The 12,945-nt window shown below is 41.4% G+C and overlaps 2 protein-coding genes across 4 annotated transcripts; both read left to right on the top strand.

The window, feature by feature from the left end:
- The first annotated feature begins 3,672 nt into the window (after positions 1-3,672).
- oscp1a (organic solute carrier partner 1a) lies at positions 3,673-8,366 on the top strand. Its single transcript, XM_084379117.1, has 10 exons — positions 3,673-3,805; positions 4,613-4,767; positions 4,862-5,029; positions 5,209-5,289; positions 5,385-5,488; positions 6,126-6,254; positions 6,349-6,403; positions 7,669-7,826; positions 7,916-7,976; positions 8,064-8,366. Exons 1-10 carry the CDS (start codon positions 3,694-3,696, stop codon positions 8,184-8,186), a joined length of 1,146 nt encoding a protein of 381 aa, XP_084235243.1. The 5' UTR covers positions 3,673-3,693; the 3' UTR covers positions 8,187-8,366.
- Positions 8,367-9,021: 655 nt separating this feature from the next.
- lsm10 (LSM10, U7 small nuclear RNA associated) lies at positions 9,022-11,651 on the top strand. Of its 3 annotated transcripts, none has more exons than XM_084378791.1 (2): positions 9,022-9,136; positions 10,345-11,651. In XM_084378791.1, the coding sequence occupies exon 2, from the start codon at positions 10,383-10,385 to the stop codon at positions 10,794-10,796; it is 414 nt and encodes a 137-aa protein (XP_084234917.1). In that variant the 5' UTR covers positions 9,022-9,136; positions 10,345-10,382; the 3' UTR covers positions 10,797-11,651. The 3 variants fall into 3 exon arrangements, with proteins under 3 accessions (XP_084234917.1, XP_084234918.1, XP_084234919.1); XM_084378792.1 differs by lacking the exon at positions 9,022-9,136 and adding an exon at positions 9,188-9,289; XM_084378793.1 differs by lacking the exon at positions 9,022-9,136 and adding an exon at positions 9,804-9,890.
- Positions 11,652-12,945: the final 1,294 nt, after the last annotated feature.

A 12,945-nucleotide genomic window follows, 5' to 3' on the forward strand; every position in this document is an offset into this window, starting at 1 on the left:
TGTCGCAGAAGTTGTTGATTCTGTTGCCGGTGTGGTTTGTGGCTCAGGTGTTGTTTCAGAAACTGTGGCGGAAGTTGTTGATTCTAGTGCCGGTGTGGTTTGTGGCTCAGGTGTTGTTTCAGAAACTGTCGCAGAAGTTGTTGATTCTGTTGCCGGTGTGGTTTGTGGCTCAGGTGTTGTTTCAGAAACTGTGGCGGAAGTTGTTGATTCTGTTGCCTGTGTGGTTTGTGGCTCAGGTGTTGTTTCAGAAACTGTGGCGGAAGTTGTTGATTCTGTTGCCTGTGTGGTTTGTGGCTCAGGTGTTGTTTCAGAAACTGTGGCGGAAGTTGTTGATTCTGTTGCCTGTGTGGTTTGTGGCTCAGGTGTTGTTTCAGAAACTGTGGCGGAAGTTGTTGATTCTAGTGCCGGTGTGGTTTGTGGCTCAGGTGTTGTTTCAGAAACTGTCGCAGAAGTTGTTGATTCTGTTGCCGGTGTGGTTTGTGGCTCAGGTGTTGTTTCAGAAACTGTGGCGGAAGTTGTTGATTCTGTTGCCGGTGTGGTTTGTGGCTCAGGTGTTGTTTCAGAAACTGTCGCAGAAGTTGTTGATTCTGTTGCCGGTGTGGTTTGTGGCTCAGGTGTTGTTTCAGAAACTGTGGCGGAAGTTGCTGATTCTGTTGCCTGTGTGGTTTGTGGCTCAGGTGTTGTTTCAGAAACTGTCGCAGAAGTTGTTGATTCTGTTGCCGGTGTGGTTTGTGGCTCAGGTGATGTTTCAGAAACTGTGGCGGAAGTTGTTGATTCTGTTGCCGGTGTGGTTTGTGGCTCAGGTGTTGTTTCAGAAACTGTGGCGGAAGTTGTTGATTCTGTTGCCTGTGTGGTTTGTGGCTCAGGTGTTGTGTCAGAAACTGTGGCGGAAGTTGTTGATTCTGTTGCCGGTGTGGTTTGTGGCTCAGGTGTTGTTTCAGAAACTGTCGCAGAAGTTGTTGATTCTGTTGCCGGTGTGGTTTGTGGCTCAGGTGTTGTTTCAGAAACTGTGGCGGAAGTTGTTGATTCTGTTGCCTGTGTGGTTTGTGGCTCAGGTGTTGTTTCAGAAACTGTCGCAGAAGTTGTTGATTCTATTGCCGGTGTGGTTTGTGGCTCAGGTGTTGTTTCAGAAACTGTGGCGGAAGTTGTTGATTCTAGTGCCAGTGTGGTTTGTGGCTCAGGTGTTGTTTCAGAAACTGTCGCAGAAGTTGTTGATTCTGTTGCCGGTGTGGTTTGTGGCTCAGGTGTTGTTTCAGAAACTGTGGCGGAAGTTGTTGATTCTGTTGCCTGTGTGGTTTGTGGCTCAGGTGTTGTTTCAGAAACTGTCGCAGAAGTTGTTGATTTTGTTACCTGTGTGGTTTGTGGCTCAGGTGTTGTTTCAGAAACTGTGGCAGAAGTTGTTGATTCTGTTGCCTGTGTGGTTTGTGGCTCAGGTGTTGTTTCAGAAACTGTCGCAGAAGTTGTTGATTCTGTTGCCGGTGTGGTTTGTGGCTCAGGTGTTGTTTCAGAAACTGTGGCAGAAGTTGTTGATTCTGTTGCCTGTGTGGTTTGTGGCTCAGGTGTTGTTTCAGAAACTGTTGTGGATGTTGTTGGTTCTGGTGGCGGTGATTCTGTATCAGGTGCAGTGTCCAGTTCAGGTGTTGACTCTGTGACCACGGTTTCAGTTGTCATTTCAGGCTTCTCTCTACTATGTCCTTCTCCTGCACCTCGACCACAGTCACATGGTTTAAGCTGAATGATGTTTTTAATAAGATCAACACTCGGGAAGTTCACACTTAAGACACCTAAGCAACCTTGGTTTGAGGAGCTCTTCCTATGTTCCTCCAGAAATTTGTTAAGCTGCACGTTAACATTTTTTGCCAGGTCTTTAGGTTTTTCAAAACGTGTTGCAGCGGTGTCGGTCACTACAATGAAATGGCCACAGAGATGCAACTTGTTGCCTGCTATTGTTTCTTCAGCATTGTTTAGCTTGTTGTTTTTAAAGAAAAATGATTTCATGTTTTTTGTTCCGTCATGGAAGGAATTACTCCGGAGAAAAACAATCTTTCCTCTTGCCTGTTGCATGTTTGGTATTGATAACCCATTCCATATTTTATCTTTGAACTCGTCAGATGCAATCAACTTTTTTACTAGCCCTTCAACTTTTGTCTTGTAAAACCCATGTAGTTTCAATCTCAATAGCACAGTCTCACTCCTGTTGTCTTCTAAGAACTTAACAATGATCCTCAGGACTTCATCCAATTGGGTTTTTTGCCAAAACATCCAGTGACTGTCCCTGATGTAAACATGATCTTGGAAAAAAGCCCAAATCCCAGCATGTACATTAAAATACCGTACTCCCACTTTAAGTTGCTCCTCCAAGGTCCAAACTTGACATACAGCAAGTGGACCGCCATGTAATGTTAAGCTTTCATGTGTTCCAGGAATGGAGATTGCCGATACGAGAGTCTCATCAGATATAGACTTCATCCAGTTGAGGTTATACTGTGTTGGGTCAAGGCGTGGGTTATCATTAAAACCATCCCATTGCCCTGAACAGGAGGTTATGCTGGTGGGGGGAAGACAGGATACTTGCTAACTTGAACACATCTTAGGAATTTTCAACATTGGTTTCAAAGTACAGCTATTATTTAATACCAAGCAAATAAAATTGGGAAACTGACTAAATATAAAAAAGAATATTTGCTGAATAAGTTAGCGAACCATCCTAAAGAGATGTGATCGAGCACGTTCCCACGTACAGAATGTGGAAACTAGAATTATCAATAATAGATTTGACTTACATTGAGAAAAGGCAGAAGAGAAGACGGATCTCCATAGTTGGTTTTTGATGGCTGATCTGTGGTCCGGTAAGCTCAATCAGGATTTTAGTTTTTTAGCTCTCTGTCCCCAGATGTGTTTACATTTTTGTCTCAACTCTTAAGCATCCAAAACGTTAAAAACAAGCCTCGTAAAGCGTTTCACTGCCGACATGACTGTCACAAATAGGCAATTGTCTACCTTGGAGTGAGCTGCTGTGAGAGAGAGAGCATAAAGATAAATTTAATTTGCATGTTACTACTCTCTAATCTTTTATTTGGACTGGGATGGAGACAGAGAGAGAAAGAGACAAAGACATGGGTATTGTAAAAGTGGTGAACCGATCGTATCATAACAGTTGAGTTAGTAAAATGTGGCTTCAGGCACAGTCGTGGAGACACACAGCAGGGTTTTCCTTACATACACTGCATGCAGAGATCATCCTTAACCTAAACTAAATTAAATAAGGTTTTTGAGAAACAGCCACAAAATATGGAGGACACCCTTATCTGTCAAATGTCATTATTTGGTTTCCAAGGTCTTACTTTCATGTTGGCATCACACTACAAACATACAGCAGCCTCGTTAGCCTTCTCTGGTTGGCTGTGCCGTGCTGTCACGTCATCCTTATCCTGGCCAATAAGCTCATGTTGGCCTCTGCTGATCCTCTTCCTGACCACCTGTTGCATCTTAGTGCGGCAGGTTATCTGCAGAAGCATGATCAGATAAGACTTAACATGGGCAATTTGTTGCCCGTGGAAATTCACAACGGGAACAATCAGATAATGACAAGACTGCTTCTGATCTGCAAGGGGCTCAAGAGCAAGCAAACGCCTGCTTCTGCACCAGCTTTTGCACGTATAGGGAGATAATCCCTGCTTTGTCTTTTGCGAGATGTCTGTGAGAACTCTCCCTCTGGTTTTCATTAATCTTGGCGGAGAGATGCTTTACATACTGGACCAACGGCTGCGAGCTCAGAACACGTCTGAGGACAACTCAGAGAAAGGTAGAGGTAGCTAGAGGCCTGCTAGGTGTGTGCATATTTAGCCCCCAGTCATCCATCCTGCTAACAAATGGTACCTGTCAGGTGTCATCTTATGAACTGAACATGTGCATCTCATGTTTCTCATCTGCAACACACCAACTGAAATCTTTCTGTTCTTTCTCTCACGTTGGCATGCAGGAGTCTGGTCAGAAATGGACAGAAAAAGAGGTTTACTTACATGTTTAGTCAGCTCCCTCTGCCCCTGTGGTGCATAGTATAGTGCTAAGTAGTAGATGTAAAATTTTCTTGAAAACAGTATTTAACATTGTCAGAGAGACAGACAGCTAAACAGCTAGTCTAATTAAAGCTATAGAACATCTAGCTAACACTATTAGCTAGCCGTAGCAATAGCCCTGGCTAGCTAAAACTTGAGCTAAATCTAACTGATTGTACTGTACTTGTAATGTCTGAAGAAAAAATAATTATTAAATGAACCTACATGTTGGTAAATGCTGTCTTTTAAATTAGGCGGCTAATACGATTGGTGATGTAGAAACTTAGCTAGCTAAACTCTTGCTAACATTTACTAGCTTATCTGTAACATCTCTGGCATGTATTTAACAGAATATATATTTATTGATTTTCACATACTGTAAGTAAGAAAGTGTAACTTGTACTGTAAGTAAAAGTATGTAGTAGTATTTGAAAGACAGGCAGACAGACAGGGAGGCAAGCCAGAGATATATTTTAGCTAATCCATGTAGCCTAATTGAAATCCTACTCAGAATTAACCATGTTTCTGTTTTCTTCTATCCCCCATATTTATAGTTATGAATGACATTGTTGGGACCATGTTCAGTAAAACCTTCATGGATGAACTCCTCAAACCTCAGCAGCTGTATTCTCACCGGACAATGAAAACAGTGCTAACTCGGTTAGCGCACACCTCCATCATGAGGCTGAACCCGGCCAGCATGGACAGGGTACGTACAGGGTGTTGTCCTATGCTTCCAGGATAGCACCAGCTTTAAATCCTAGGGGTTTAATGGTTTAAATGGTTTGGTTTTCCTCTTGCAGCTTTATGAACTGATGATCATGGCGTTCAAATATCAAGTCTTCCTTTGTCCACGGCCGAAAGATCTGCTGCTCATCTCTTTCAACCACATAGATACCATCAGGGAGTTCGTAAAAGACACTCCTGTGGTCCTGAACCAAGTAGATGAGACACACCGGAAGATCATTGAGGTATATTGCTTCTTGTTGAAATGTTCTGCGAGCTCTGACACATGTTGCCCCGAGGATACAGTAGTTTACAGTCGGTACAGTTTGTACCTTCTGTCTGGATTCCAGCCGTCACTTTTTATCACCTATATATTGTACGTACATCCTGTGTGACCTGTTTTCTGTTCCCCCTGTTTTTGTAGGTTTACTCGTCTTTATCAGAAGGTGAATTCCAGCTTCTGAGACAAACACTGCTCATATTTTTTCAAGACATGAACATTCGAGTGAGTTTCTCTGCTTTTATTCCTCCCTGATGAAAATATAGCAGTTTTTTTTTTTTTCAATTATTGATCAGATTTTTGTTATTCCTTCCTATTAGGTGTCACTTTTCCTCAAAAATCAAGTCCAGAAACCCAACGGACGTTTTGCCCTGTCGACGTCGGGCCCAGTGCCTCATGGGATAGATGTTCCTGGGCTGATTAGGTCGGATTTATCACCTGGGGTCCATGAATGTTTGGACTAAATGTCTGTAGTAGATGTTGAGATATTTCACTGGATAAGTTTAAAAAGTAAAGGTGAAAACTTTTGACCTGCTGGTGCTAGAAATTGGGTGCTAATTAGCGATTGTTAGCATGCTAACACCCCAAAATACAATGGTAAACAAAGCAAACATACACACATGCTAAAGATCAAACTACTTCAATGTCTCAGAAAAAGCAATGAAATAATTTCTCCCTGAGAGTTACAGTAGCTAACAGGGCCTAGTAAGGAAAGCTAATTGTGCTGCTAGGCTAAGCTAAGGCTAGCCGTTTCAACACAACTGCACTAATTTAAGTTTAAGTTAATTTCTCCGCTACTTTACTTGGTAAATAGATTATTTAATTTCTAGTAAATGTAATCTTTTTTCATTTTTAGCTAACCTACGGTAGCATAGCGCTAGTATTACACGTCCCGTTTATCGTTGGCACCAGATGCGGCTGCCTGTAGACGTCTGATGCAACTGCAGACGCTCCTCGTTAACGTGTCTTAATCTGAAATCGTCTCATAATTACTCGTCTGACCGATAGGAGGAAATTTGAAACATTCCAGCGTGTCATCATCTTGTTTCCTGTTTCCACAGGACGTTTGACTGCAAGGGCAGAGAAGTGAGTCGAGTCGAGTTCCCCACCGGAGGATGTTACAGCAGTCCTATCAGAGAGGGATCTTTTCTGCTGCATGGAGACAGAGTCAGCACACTGGGCCTGAACATGTACGAGCTGTGTGCTACCACACCACCATGTACTGTAGACAGAACATGAGTGGGTCAGAACGTGATGCTGCTGTTGTGTTTCCATGATTTAAAGGTACACTGTGAACCATCTAGAGGAGACGCACACGTCTAAGACTCCAACTGTGAAGGTAATAAATGTTTTACGTGCTGACTGATGTGGAGGTTTACTGAAGAGACGAGGACAGACTTCTGTTTGACTGACTGGAGACATTTAATGTTGGGGAAACTCAAATATATTCCAAACAGGAATGTCCTGATTGTGTATTTCATCTACAGTTTTAATATTTATTTACATGTCCAGTTTCTCTACATAATCACCTGTAGCTGCACTATTCCCCCTACATTATAACTAATAACTCTAATTTAAATTAAGAAAATTAATAACTGTATCATTTACAGCTCCGATTGATGGTGGCCCAAAATATTTGACTGAGTGGGCCACAAAATCTATAATAATGATAATGATAATAATGAAAATAATAAAAAATAAAATAAAATAATAATTATAATAATAATCATGAAAATAATAATAATAATGAAAATAATAAAAAATAAAAATAATAATAAAATAAAACAATAATAAAAATAAAATAATAATGAAAATAATAATAATGAAAATTATAAAAAAAATAATAAAATAATAATAATAATAATAATAATGATGAAAATGACAAAGTGCTTCACAAAGACATAAAACAGGAGAAATTACAGATAAATTATCAACAACAGTCCAATTTATACAATAATCAAACCAGCAAGGAGAGAATTACTAAAACAAATTAAAGACAACTAAAAAAGGCAGAGCGAGCCGGCCTGATCTGCTCCGGCCTCCGTACAGAGGTCTGAAAGTTTTACGACATTATGATTCATTCTTCACGTTTGGCATCCGTGTTCAACGAACATCTGAACATGACGGTTAAACATGCGGAAAAACAACATTGAAAAATAAGTAGGTCAAGAAGTTCAGTGTGCCACGCTTCACGGCCACTCCTCAAGGCAAACGAGTTGTCATTACACACCTCAGGGCTGCATGTGTGTCGCACAAAGTGCTCTGCAATACACATGTCACTCACACATGTAACACACCACCATAAAAACCTTATGACCTTGTTAAAGATTTAACTAGCTGACTGTAGAGTAATTGAAACGTAGCTTCACCTGTCAGAAATAATTATCAAATTATAGGATTTAGGACTTTTAGAGGTACCTTTTACTTTTGATACTCCCCAGACTTTATTTTTAAAATGTAGTAGGCTACTTTTACTTAAGGATCTGCAGCCTGATGCAGCAGCTGTGAGTAGGTTAGGTTATAATCTAACGTACAGTGTTGTGCTTTAGGTTCGAGTCTGTCTTTCTGTTCATTGTGACCTTTGTGTGCTCCTCCGTGCTGCAGCAGACAGACGACACTCCCAACCTGCTGGCCAAAGAGGAGCTGAACCTGCTGGCTCGTCTGATGGGCAGCATGAAGGCCGAGGACACGCCCAAAGCTGAGGCTGTCTTTCGGATCAACCTGTTTACTACAGAGGAGGAGGAGGAGGAGGAAGAGCAGGCGTGAGTGCTTTTCTGTCTTTGTTCATTATTGTTTATATTATTAAATTTACGTTAATTTACACACATGTGACTTTTGTTTTGGTTGACAGGAGAGCATCAGGCGGAGCTGAGGAGTCCTTGTTTGAAGTGATAAATATTCAGGCGATGCAGGTACAGCAGGGCAGGGACAGAGGACACCTTGTGAGGGTGACATGTACTGAAAATGTGTTGACATGTTTGTGTTTTGTATTGATTCAGGACGAACAGGCTGCGACTGAGCTCGCTCTGATCGCCGGGCAGTTTGCAGAGGGAGAGGAGAAGCCTGAAAACCCAGAGAGCAACAAAGGAGACGACCTGCTCGCCATGATGGATGACCTCTGATCCCGCTGGCGTAGTTTCAGCGAGATGGTGCGACACGTTTATTGTTTTCAACTCTACTACCTAACTCTGGTTGATGCCGGACTCTTTATCTCAGGAATAATCATGCATAAAACTGTCACTGAGTTAATATGTAATGTCCAGAATATTCAGTTGTTGATGTGTTCAATTCTACACTTTGTTTGTTTAACATTAATTAGACAGTAAGATAAAAATATATCTTTTAAATCATCAGTACATTGAAATGTACCTGATGAATGGGCTGGAAATTTTAAAACTATATTTGATATGTATTTTCTATGAAGTGAATAAAGTATTTATTCATTTTTTGGTTTGATTTCTCTGTCATCAATTTTGAAGGATGATTAGATGTATAATTTATTGACCGAAATGCCAAATATGGTGCACAAATATCATACTAATATACAAGTTATGTGTAAATGTATGATTGTATCAATCCCTTGTATTTATTTAGGTTGATTAGTTGATTAGTCTCCTGATATATTTAATTAATTCACCATGATTCTGTCTTGTATGTTTTTTGTATATGCTTTCTTGGCTGGGACACTCCTATGAGAGAGATTTTTAAACTTTCCTGTAAAAATTAACATATAAAAATATATGAAAATGTATTAATAAAATACAGTGACACCAGTGGATGAATATAATTGTATCAAATAATTAATTAATCAATCAATCATTCAGGGAGTTTAAACACTGGTATATTGAGGGAAAACACCAGGAAACATGTAGTACTGCAGGCAGAGGGCAGAGGGCGCTGTTGTTCAGCGTTCCAGCAAATCTACGTCGCAACGTCCAGACGTCATCACGCTGCGCTTCCTGGTTTGGACTTCTCGCGGGAACACAAACTTGTTGTCGTTTTTGAGCCGGTTGTCGCCACCTGAGAGACTTCGTGGCGAGTTTCACGGTGAATAAGTGTTAAACTAATGCAGGTAAATCTGATACACACAAGTCTGAATGATAACAGCATCGTTTTTGGTCTTTAGCGGCTCTGTTGTACTTTGTCGGGTCGATGCTAAAGCTAACAGCGACGCTTGCTAATTCTACTTGTACCAGACTCTCATAGGAAAACTGGTCGTTTTAAGGTGAAGATGCCTGAATGATATTATCCGCTTTCTCTCTCCATAAATATGTTTTTTATTGACTTTTCTTATCGCCATTAGTTTTTCTGACAAACATAAGCCGCTATATGCTGTGTTTTGGCTGTTTAAAGTCTCATTCTGTGGTTAATTTGACAGCTTAATATCAGGCCTACAGTCAGCTTTAAATCAGTACCAGTTTTGAACTAATACCAATGCTGCTTTATTAAGGCTGGCACAAGTCCACATCAGTACTTAATTAATATGACAGCGTATCTGTTAAGAGTTCAGTTCTCCTGTCACATGGTGGAGGGGACTGTACTTAAAAATACACACTTCCTCTATGTGGTTTGGTTTTTTAATTCCACAGAGTAATCATATTTGGACCTTTTTCTGTCTTGTGTTTAAGTTTGCCTCCAGAATGACAGCTGAGTCTCTTAATTAGTATTTCACAAGTGGTTGAGCATCTTTGAGGTGCTGGCTGAGGCTCAGCTAGTGCAGGTGTGCTGAAGTGTTTGGCTGTATGTGAAGAAGAAATGACAGGACAATTAAGCTGAATATGATGTTGTAGAAAGATACTAATGAAGGCCAGTTTCAGCTGATCAAGGTAATTTTTCAAAATAACTTTCACTTATTCCTAATTTACATTGTTTGACATTTAACAGAAAGTGTCCTAATGAAGGATGTTTTAAAGTTTAACTCTTCTCAGCTCAAGTTGTTTTTATATTTTAATATTTCCCAGTTTTTGGTTTCTGTTTGCTCCAGTTTTACTTTAATGTCCACGAGACCAGATCAGTGGATTAAACAGACAGAATCATGCAGACAAATTAATTCTGATTTAAATTGCTTTATTGGCACGAACAAAAACATGTCGCTGTCAAAGCAGCTCTCAGAAGACACACAGTGTATGTAGCTGATAGAAGAGCTGTTGTCCCTCCACCAGGGACAACTGCCAGTTTCTCTTCGGCGGCCAAATATCAATAAAACATTACACAATGTAAACCGGTTCTCAGTTTTGCTAAAGAATTGTTTGGCAGTAGCTAACTCCTGTCTGTCTGCAGGTATCCCCGACCTCTGGAGAGCCTCTTCATCAGCGTCCATGGAGTCACAGGGAAATGAACCACAGCCGTCGGGCCAGGGCCCAGCTGAAGTCACCAGCTCGCTCCGGGAGCGCACGATCGCAGAGAACAGCATGGTGATCCTGCTGCAGGGCCTGCAGGGACAGGTGACCACGGTGGACCTAAAGAACGAGAGCACGGCGCGGGGCCGCGTGGTCAACGTGGACGCTTTCATGAACATACGTCTGAAGGACGTGCTGTACCGGGACAGAAAAGCTCAGCTCACCCAGCTGCAGGAGCTGTTTATCACCGGCAGGAACGTCCGCTACGTTCACATCCCAGACCACATCGACATAATGAAGACCATCGAGAGCCAGCTGGCCAGGATCCACCGAGTCCGAAACTTTGCCAGTCAAGGAGGAGGAAGGAAGGAGTACACCAAGAAAACCAAATAACTCAGTGGGGTACTGTTTGTGCAAGACGAGTCCAGAAATACTCTGAGGCAACAAGAAAGACTGAGAGTAACAAAAAGATTAAAGGGATACGGACGAAAGAAACCTAACTGACTTTTTCCCTTTTTTATTTTGTTGTGATACTTTCACCTCTTCAGGCCTTCGGGTGAAAGAAGAAGAACCTTTTTTTTTTGTAGAGCTGCAACTAACTATCTTTTACGTTTGCAAAAAATCTGTGGATTTTTATTTTCTTGATTAAATTACTATGTGAAAAATTACTATTTTTATAAGGTGACTTCTTCTACTGTTTTATGTAATGTCTGTTTATTAAAAACCCGAAGATATTGAGTTTAGGATGATATGAAACCAAGAAAATCAGGAAAACTTGACATTCATGTAACGAGAAATGACTGAAAAACACACAGAAACAGTTAATAAATCATTAGAATAGTCACAAATACTTTTTATGTCAGCTTATTGTTGCACCGCTGCACATTTTTATTATTATTTCTACAGAGACACTTCACACAGTTTATCTGCATTTCTTGAACATGTGCACCAATATATCTGTGATGAGCTGATATAAGTCGATGGGCTTCGGTTAAATGTGTGAAATAAGGTCTGTGCTTTGAGGGAACCAGGGCCGTGCTAACTTTTGGGTTAGCCTATAAAAAAACATCATCCCTGCAGCACTCTGTTGGCCCGTTAATCAGTCAGCGTCGTGTTTGGAGCCACTTCACTGTCTTTGTTTTATGGTGATTAGGATTTTTAATTGACATAAATTATCTGTCCTCAATTTCTTTTTGAAGAAGTAGGAACTTTTTGTTTTTTTTAATACATAAAGATGCTAACAAATGAGTCATTGTCCTCCCAAAAACCTCTCTGTTCCAACACGCAGCCGCTTTATTAAAATGAAATGGCACATAAACAATTAACAGCGGCTGCAGGTGTGGCTCAGTATGTATTTATTTACTGCAGAGTATTCCTGGCATGCACCACAGAAGCCCATCTGTCTGTCTGTCTGTGAAACCAGCCCAAAGTTAATAACTGCCCATATGCAGGAAAACATTAGTCACGATCAGTGCCAGTCTGGTGGAGGGGAAAAAACAAGCCGGCGTGTTTCCACAGCTTTCCACCTCACAAACATCTCCGCTGCATGCATCAGTGAGCCGTCACTCTCTCTCGCTGCGATTGGTGCTGTGACATCCAGCCGGGGCGCGATGGGACTCTGCTCGGCCAATGGAAACGAGCGAAGAGCGGCTGAAAGGAAGAGAGTGTTTCTCTTGGAAACTGCCGTCCCAGTGTTTCTCCCGATAACACAAATACGATCAGGGAATTTGAGGAATTTGCCGAGCTGTATGTTATTCCTACAGAGTGTCAGGAAGAGGACAGGCCTGACATAACACAGGCGGAGGCAGCTGGTGCTGGATAAAACCCCTCACTGTAGATGGATGGGAGCGGATTCAGCAGCGCTTAAAACCAAGTGCAGTAAATTAAGAGCAATAAGCACACAGGAATGTCCCTCAGCGGCTGGGTCATTGTTTTGGCTGTGGCCTCACTGTGTTTTTAGGGACATATTTTTCTCTTGACTGCTTTAAAACCAACCTTGAGAGCAACTGAATGACAGCAGCCCACATAATGAGCGCTTACCGCTCAGCAAAACACACACGAGCGAGCGCCACATCAACACTCACTGGACCCAGAATAGCACTTTACAGAGGCTCGACCGCATAAACAATTCTTTTACAATACATAGCAGGGCTGGGTTAAGTGTCACGGACTCAACCAGCGGTCAAACAAGTGCTCTCATCCTGTAGTTAAGTGGAAGTACAGAAAATAAAATGTCGTTAAATGATAAAATACAACACATTGTTAAAGTTTAAACAGTCTCTGTTTGTGACTGGTGACCGCTTCAAGGACATTAAGGAGTTTATGAGTCAGAGCTGCAGCGAAAAATCAGTGAATCAGCAACTTTGAGCAACATTCTCTGATTTCAGCGTCTTAAATGTGAATATTTTCTGGTTTCTTTGCTCCTCTGTGACAGTAAAATGAATATATCTCTGAGTTGTGGACAAAAGGAGACATTTGAGGACGAGGTCTTGGACTTTGGGGAACGCAGATCGACATTTTTCATGATTTTCTGACATTTTAT

Source organism: Pagrus pagrus (assembly GCF_965226575.1).
Source record: "Pagrus pagrus genome assembly, chromosome: 17".
Taxonomy (NCBI): domain Eukaryota; kingdom Metazoa; phylum Chordata; class Actinopteri; order Spariformes; family Sparidae; genus Pagrus; species Pagrus pagrus.

Bases quoted from the DNA above. Each gene is read 5' to 3' on its own strand.
- oscp1a (XM_084379117.1), top strand. From the start codon at position 3,694: ATGTCTGTGAGAACTCTCCCTCTGGTTTTCATTAATCTTGGCGGAGAG. The intron at 4,768-4,861 runs GTACGTACAGGG...TTCCTCTTGCAG, and splicing joins ACCCGGCCAGCATGGACAGG to CTTTATGAACTGATGATCAT. The intron at 5,030-5,208 runs GTATATTGCTTC...CTGTTTTTGTAG, and splicing joins CACACCGGAAGATCATTGAG to GTTTACTCGTCTTTATCAGA.
- lsm10 (XM_084378791.1), top strand. From the start codon at position 10,383: ATGGAGTCACAGGGAAATGAACCACAGCCGTCGGGCCAGGGCCCAGCT.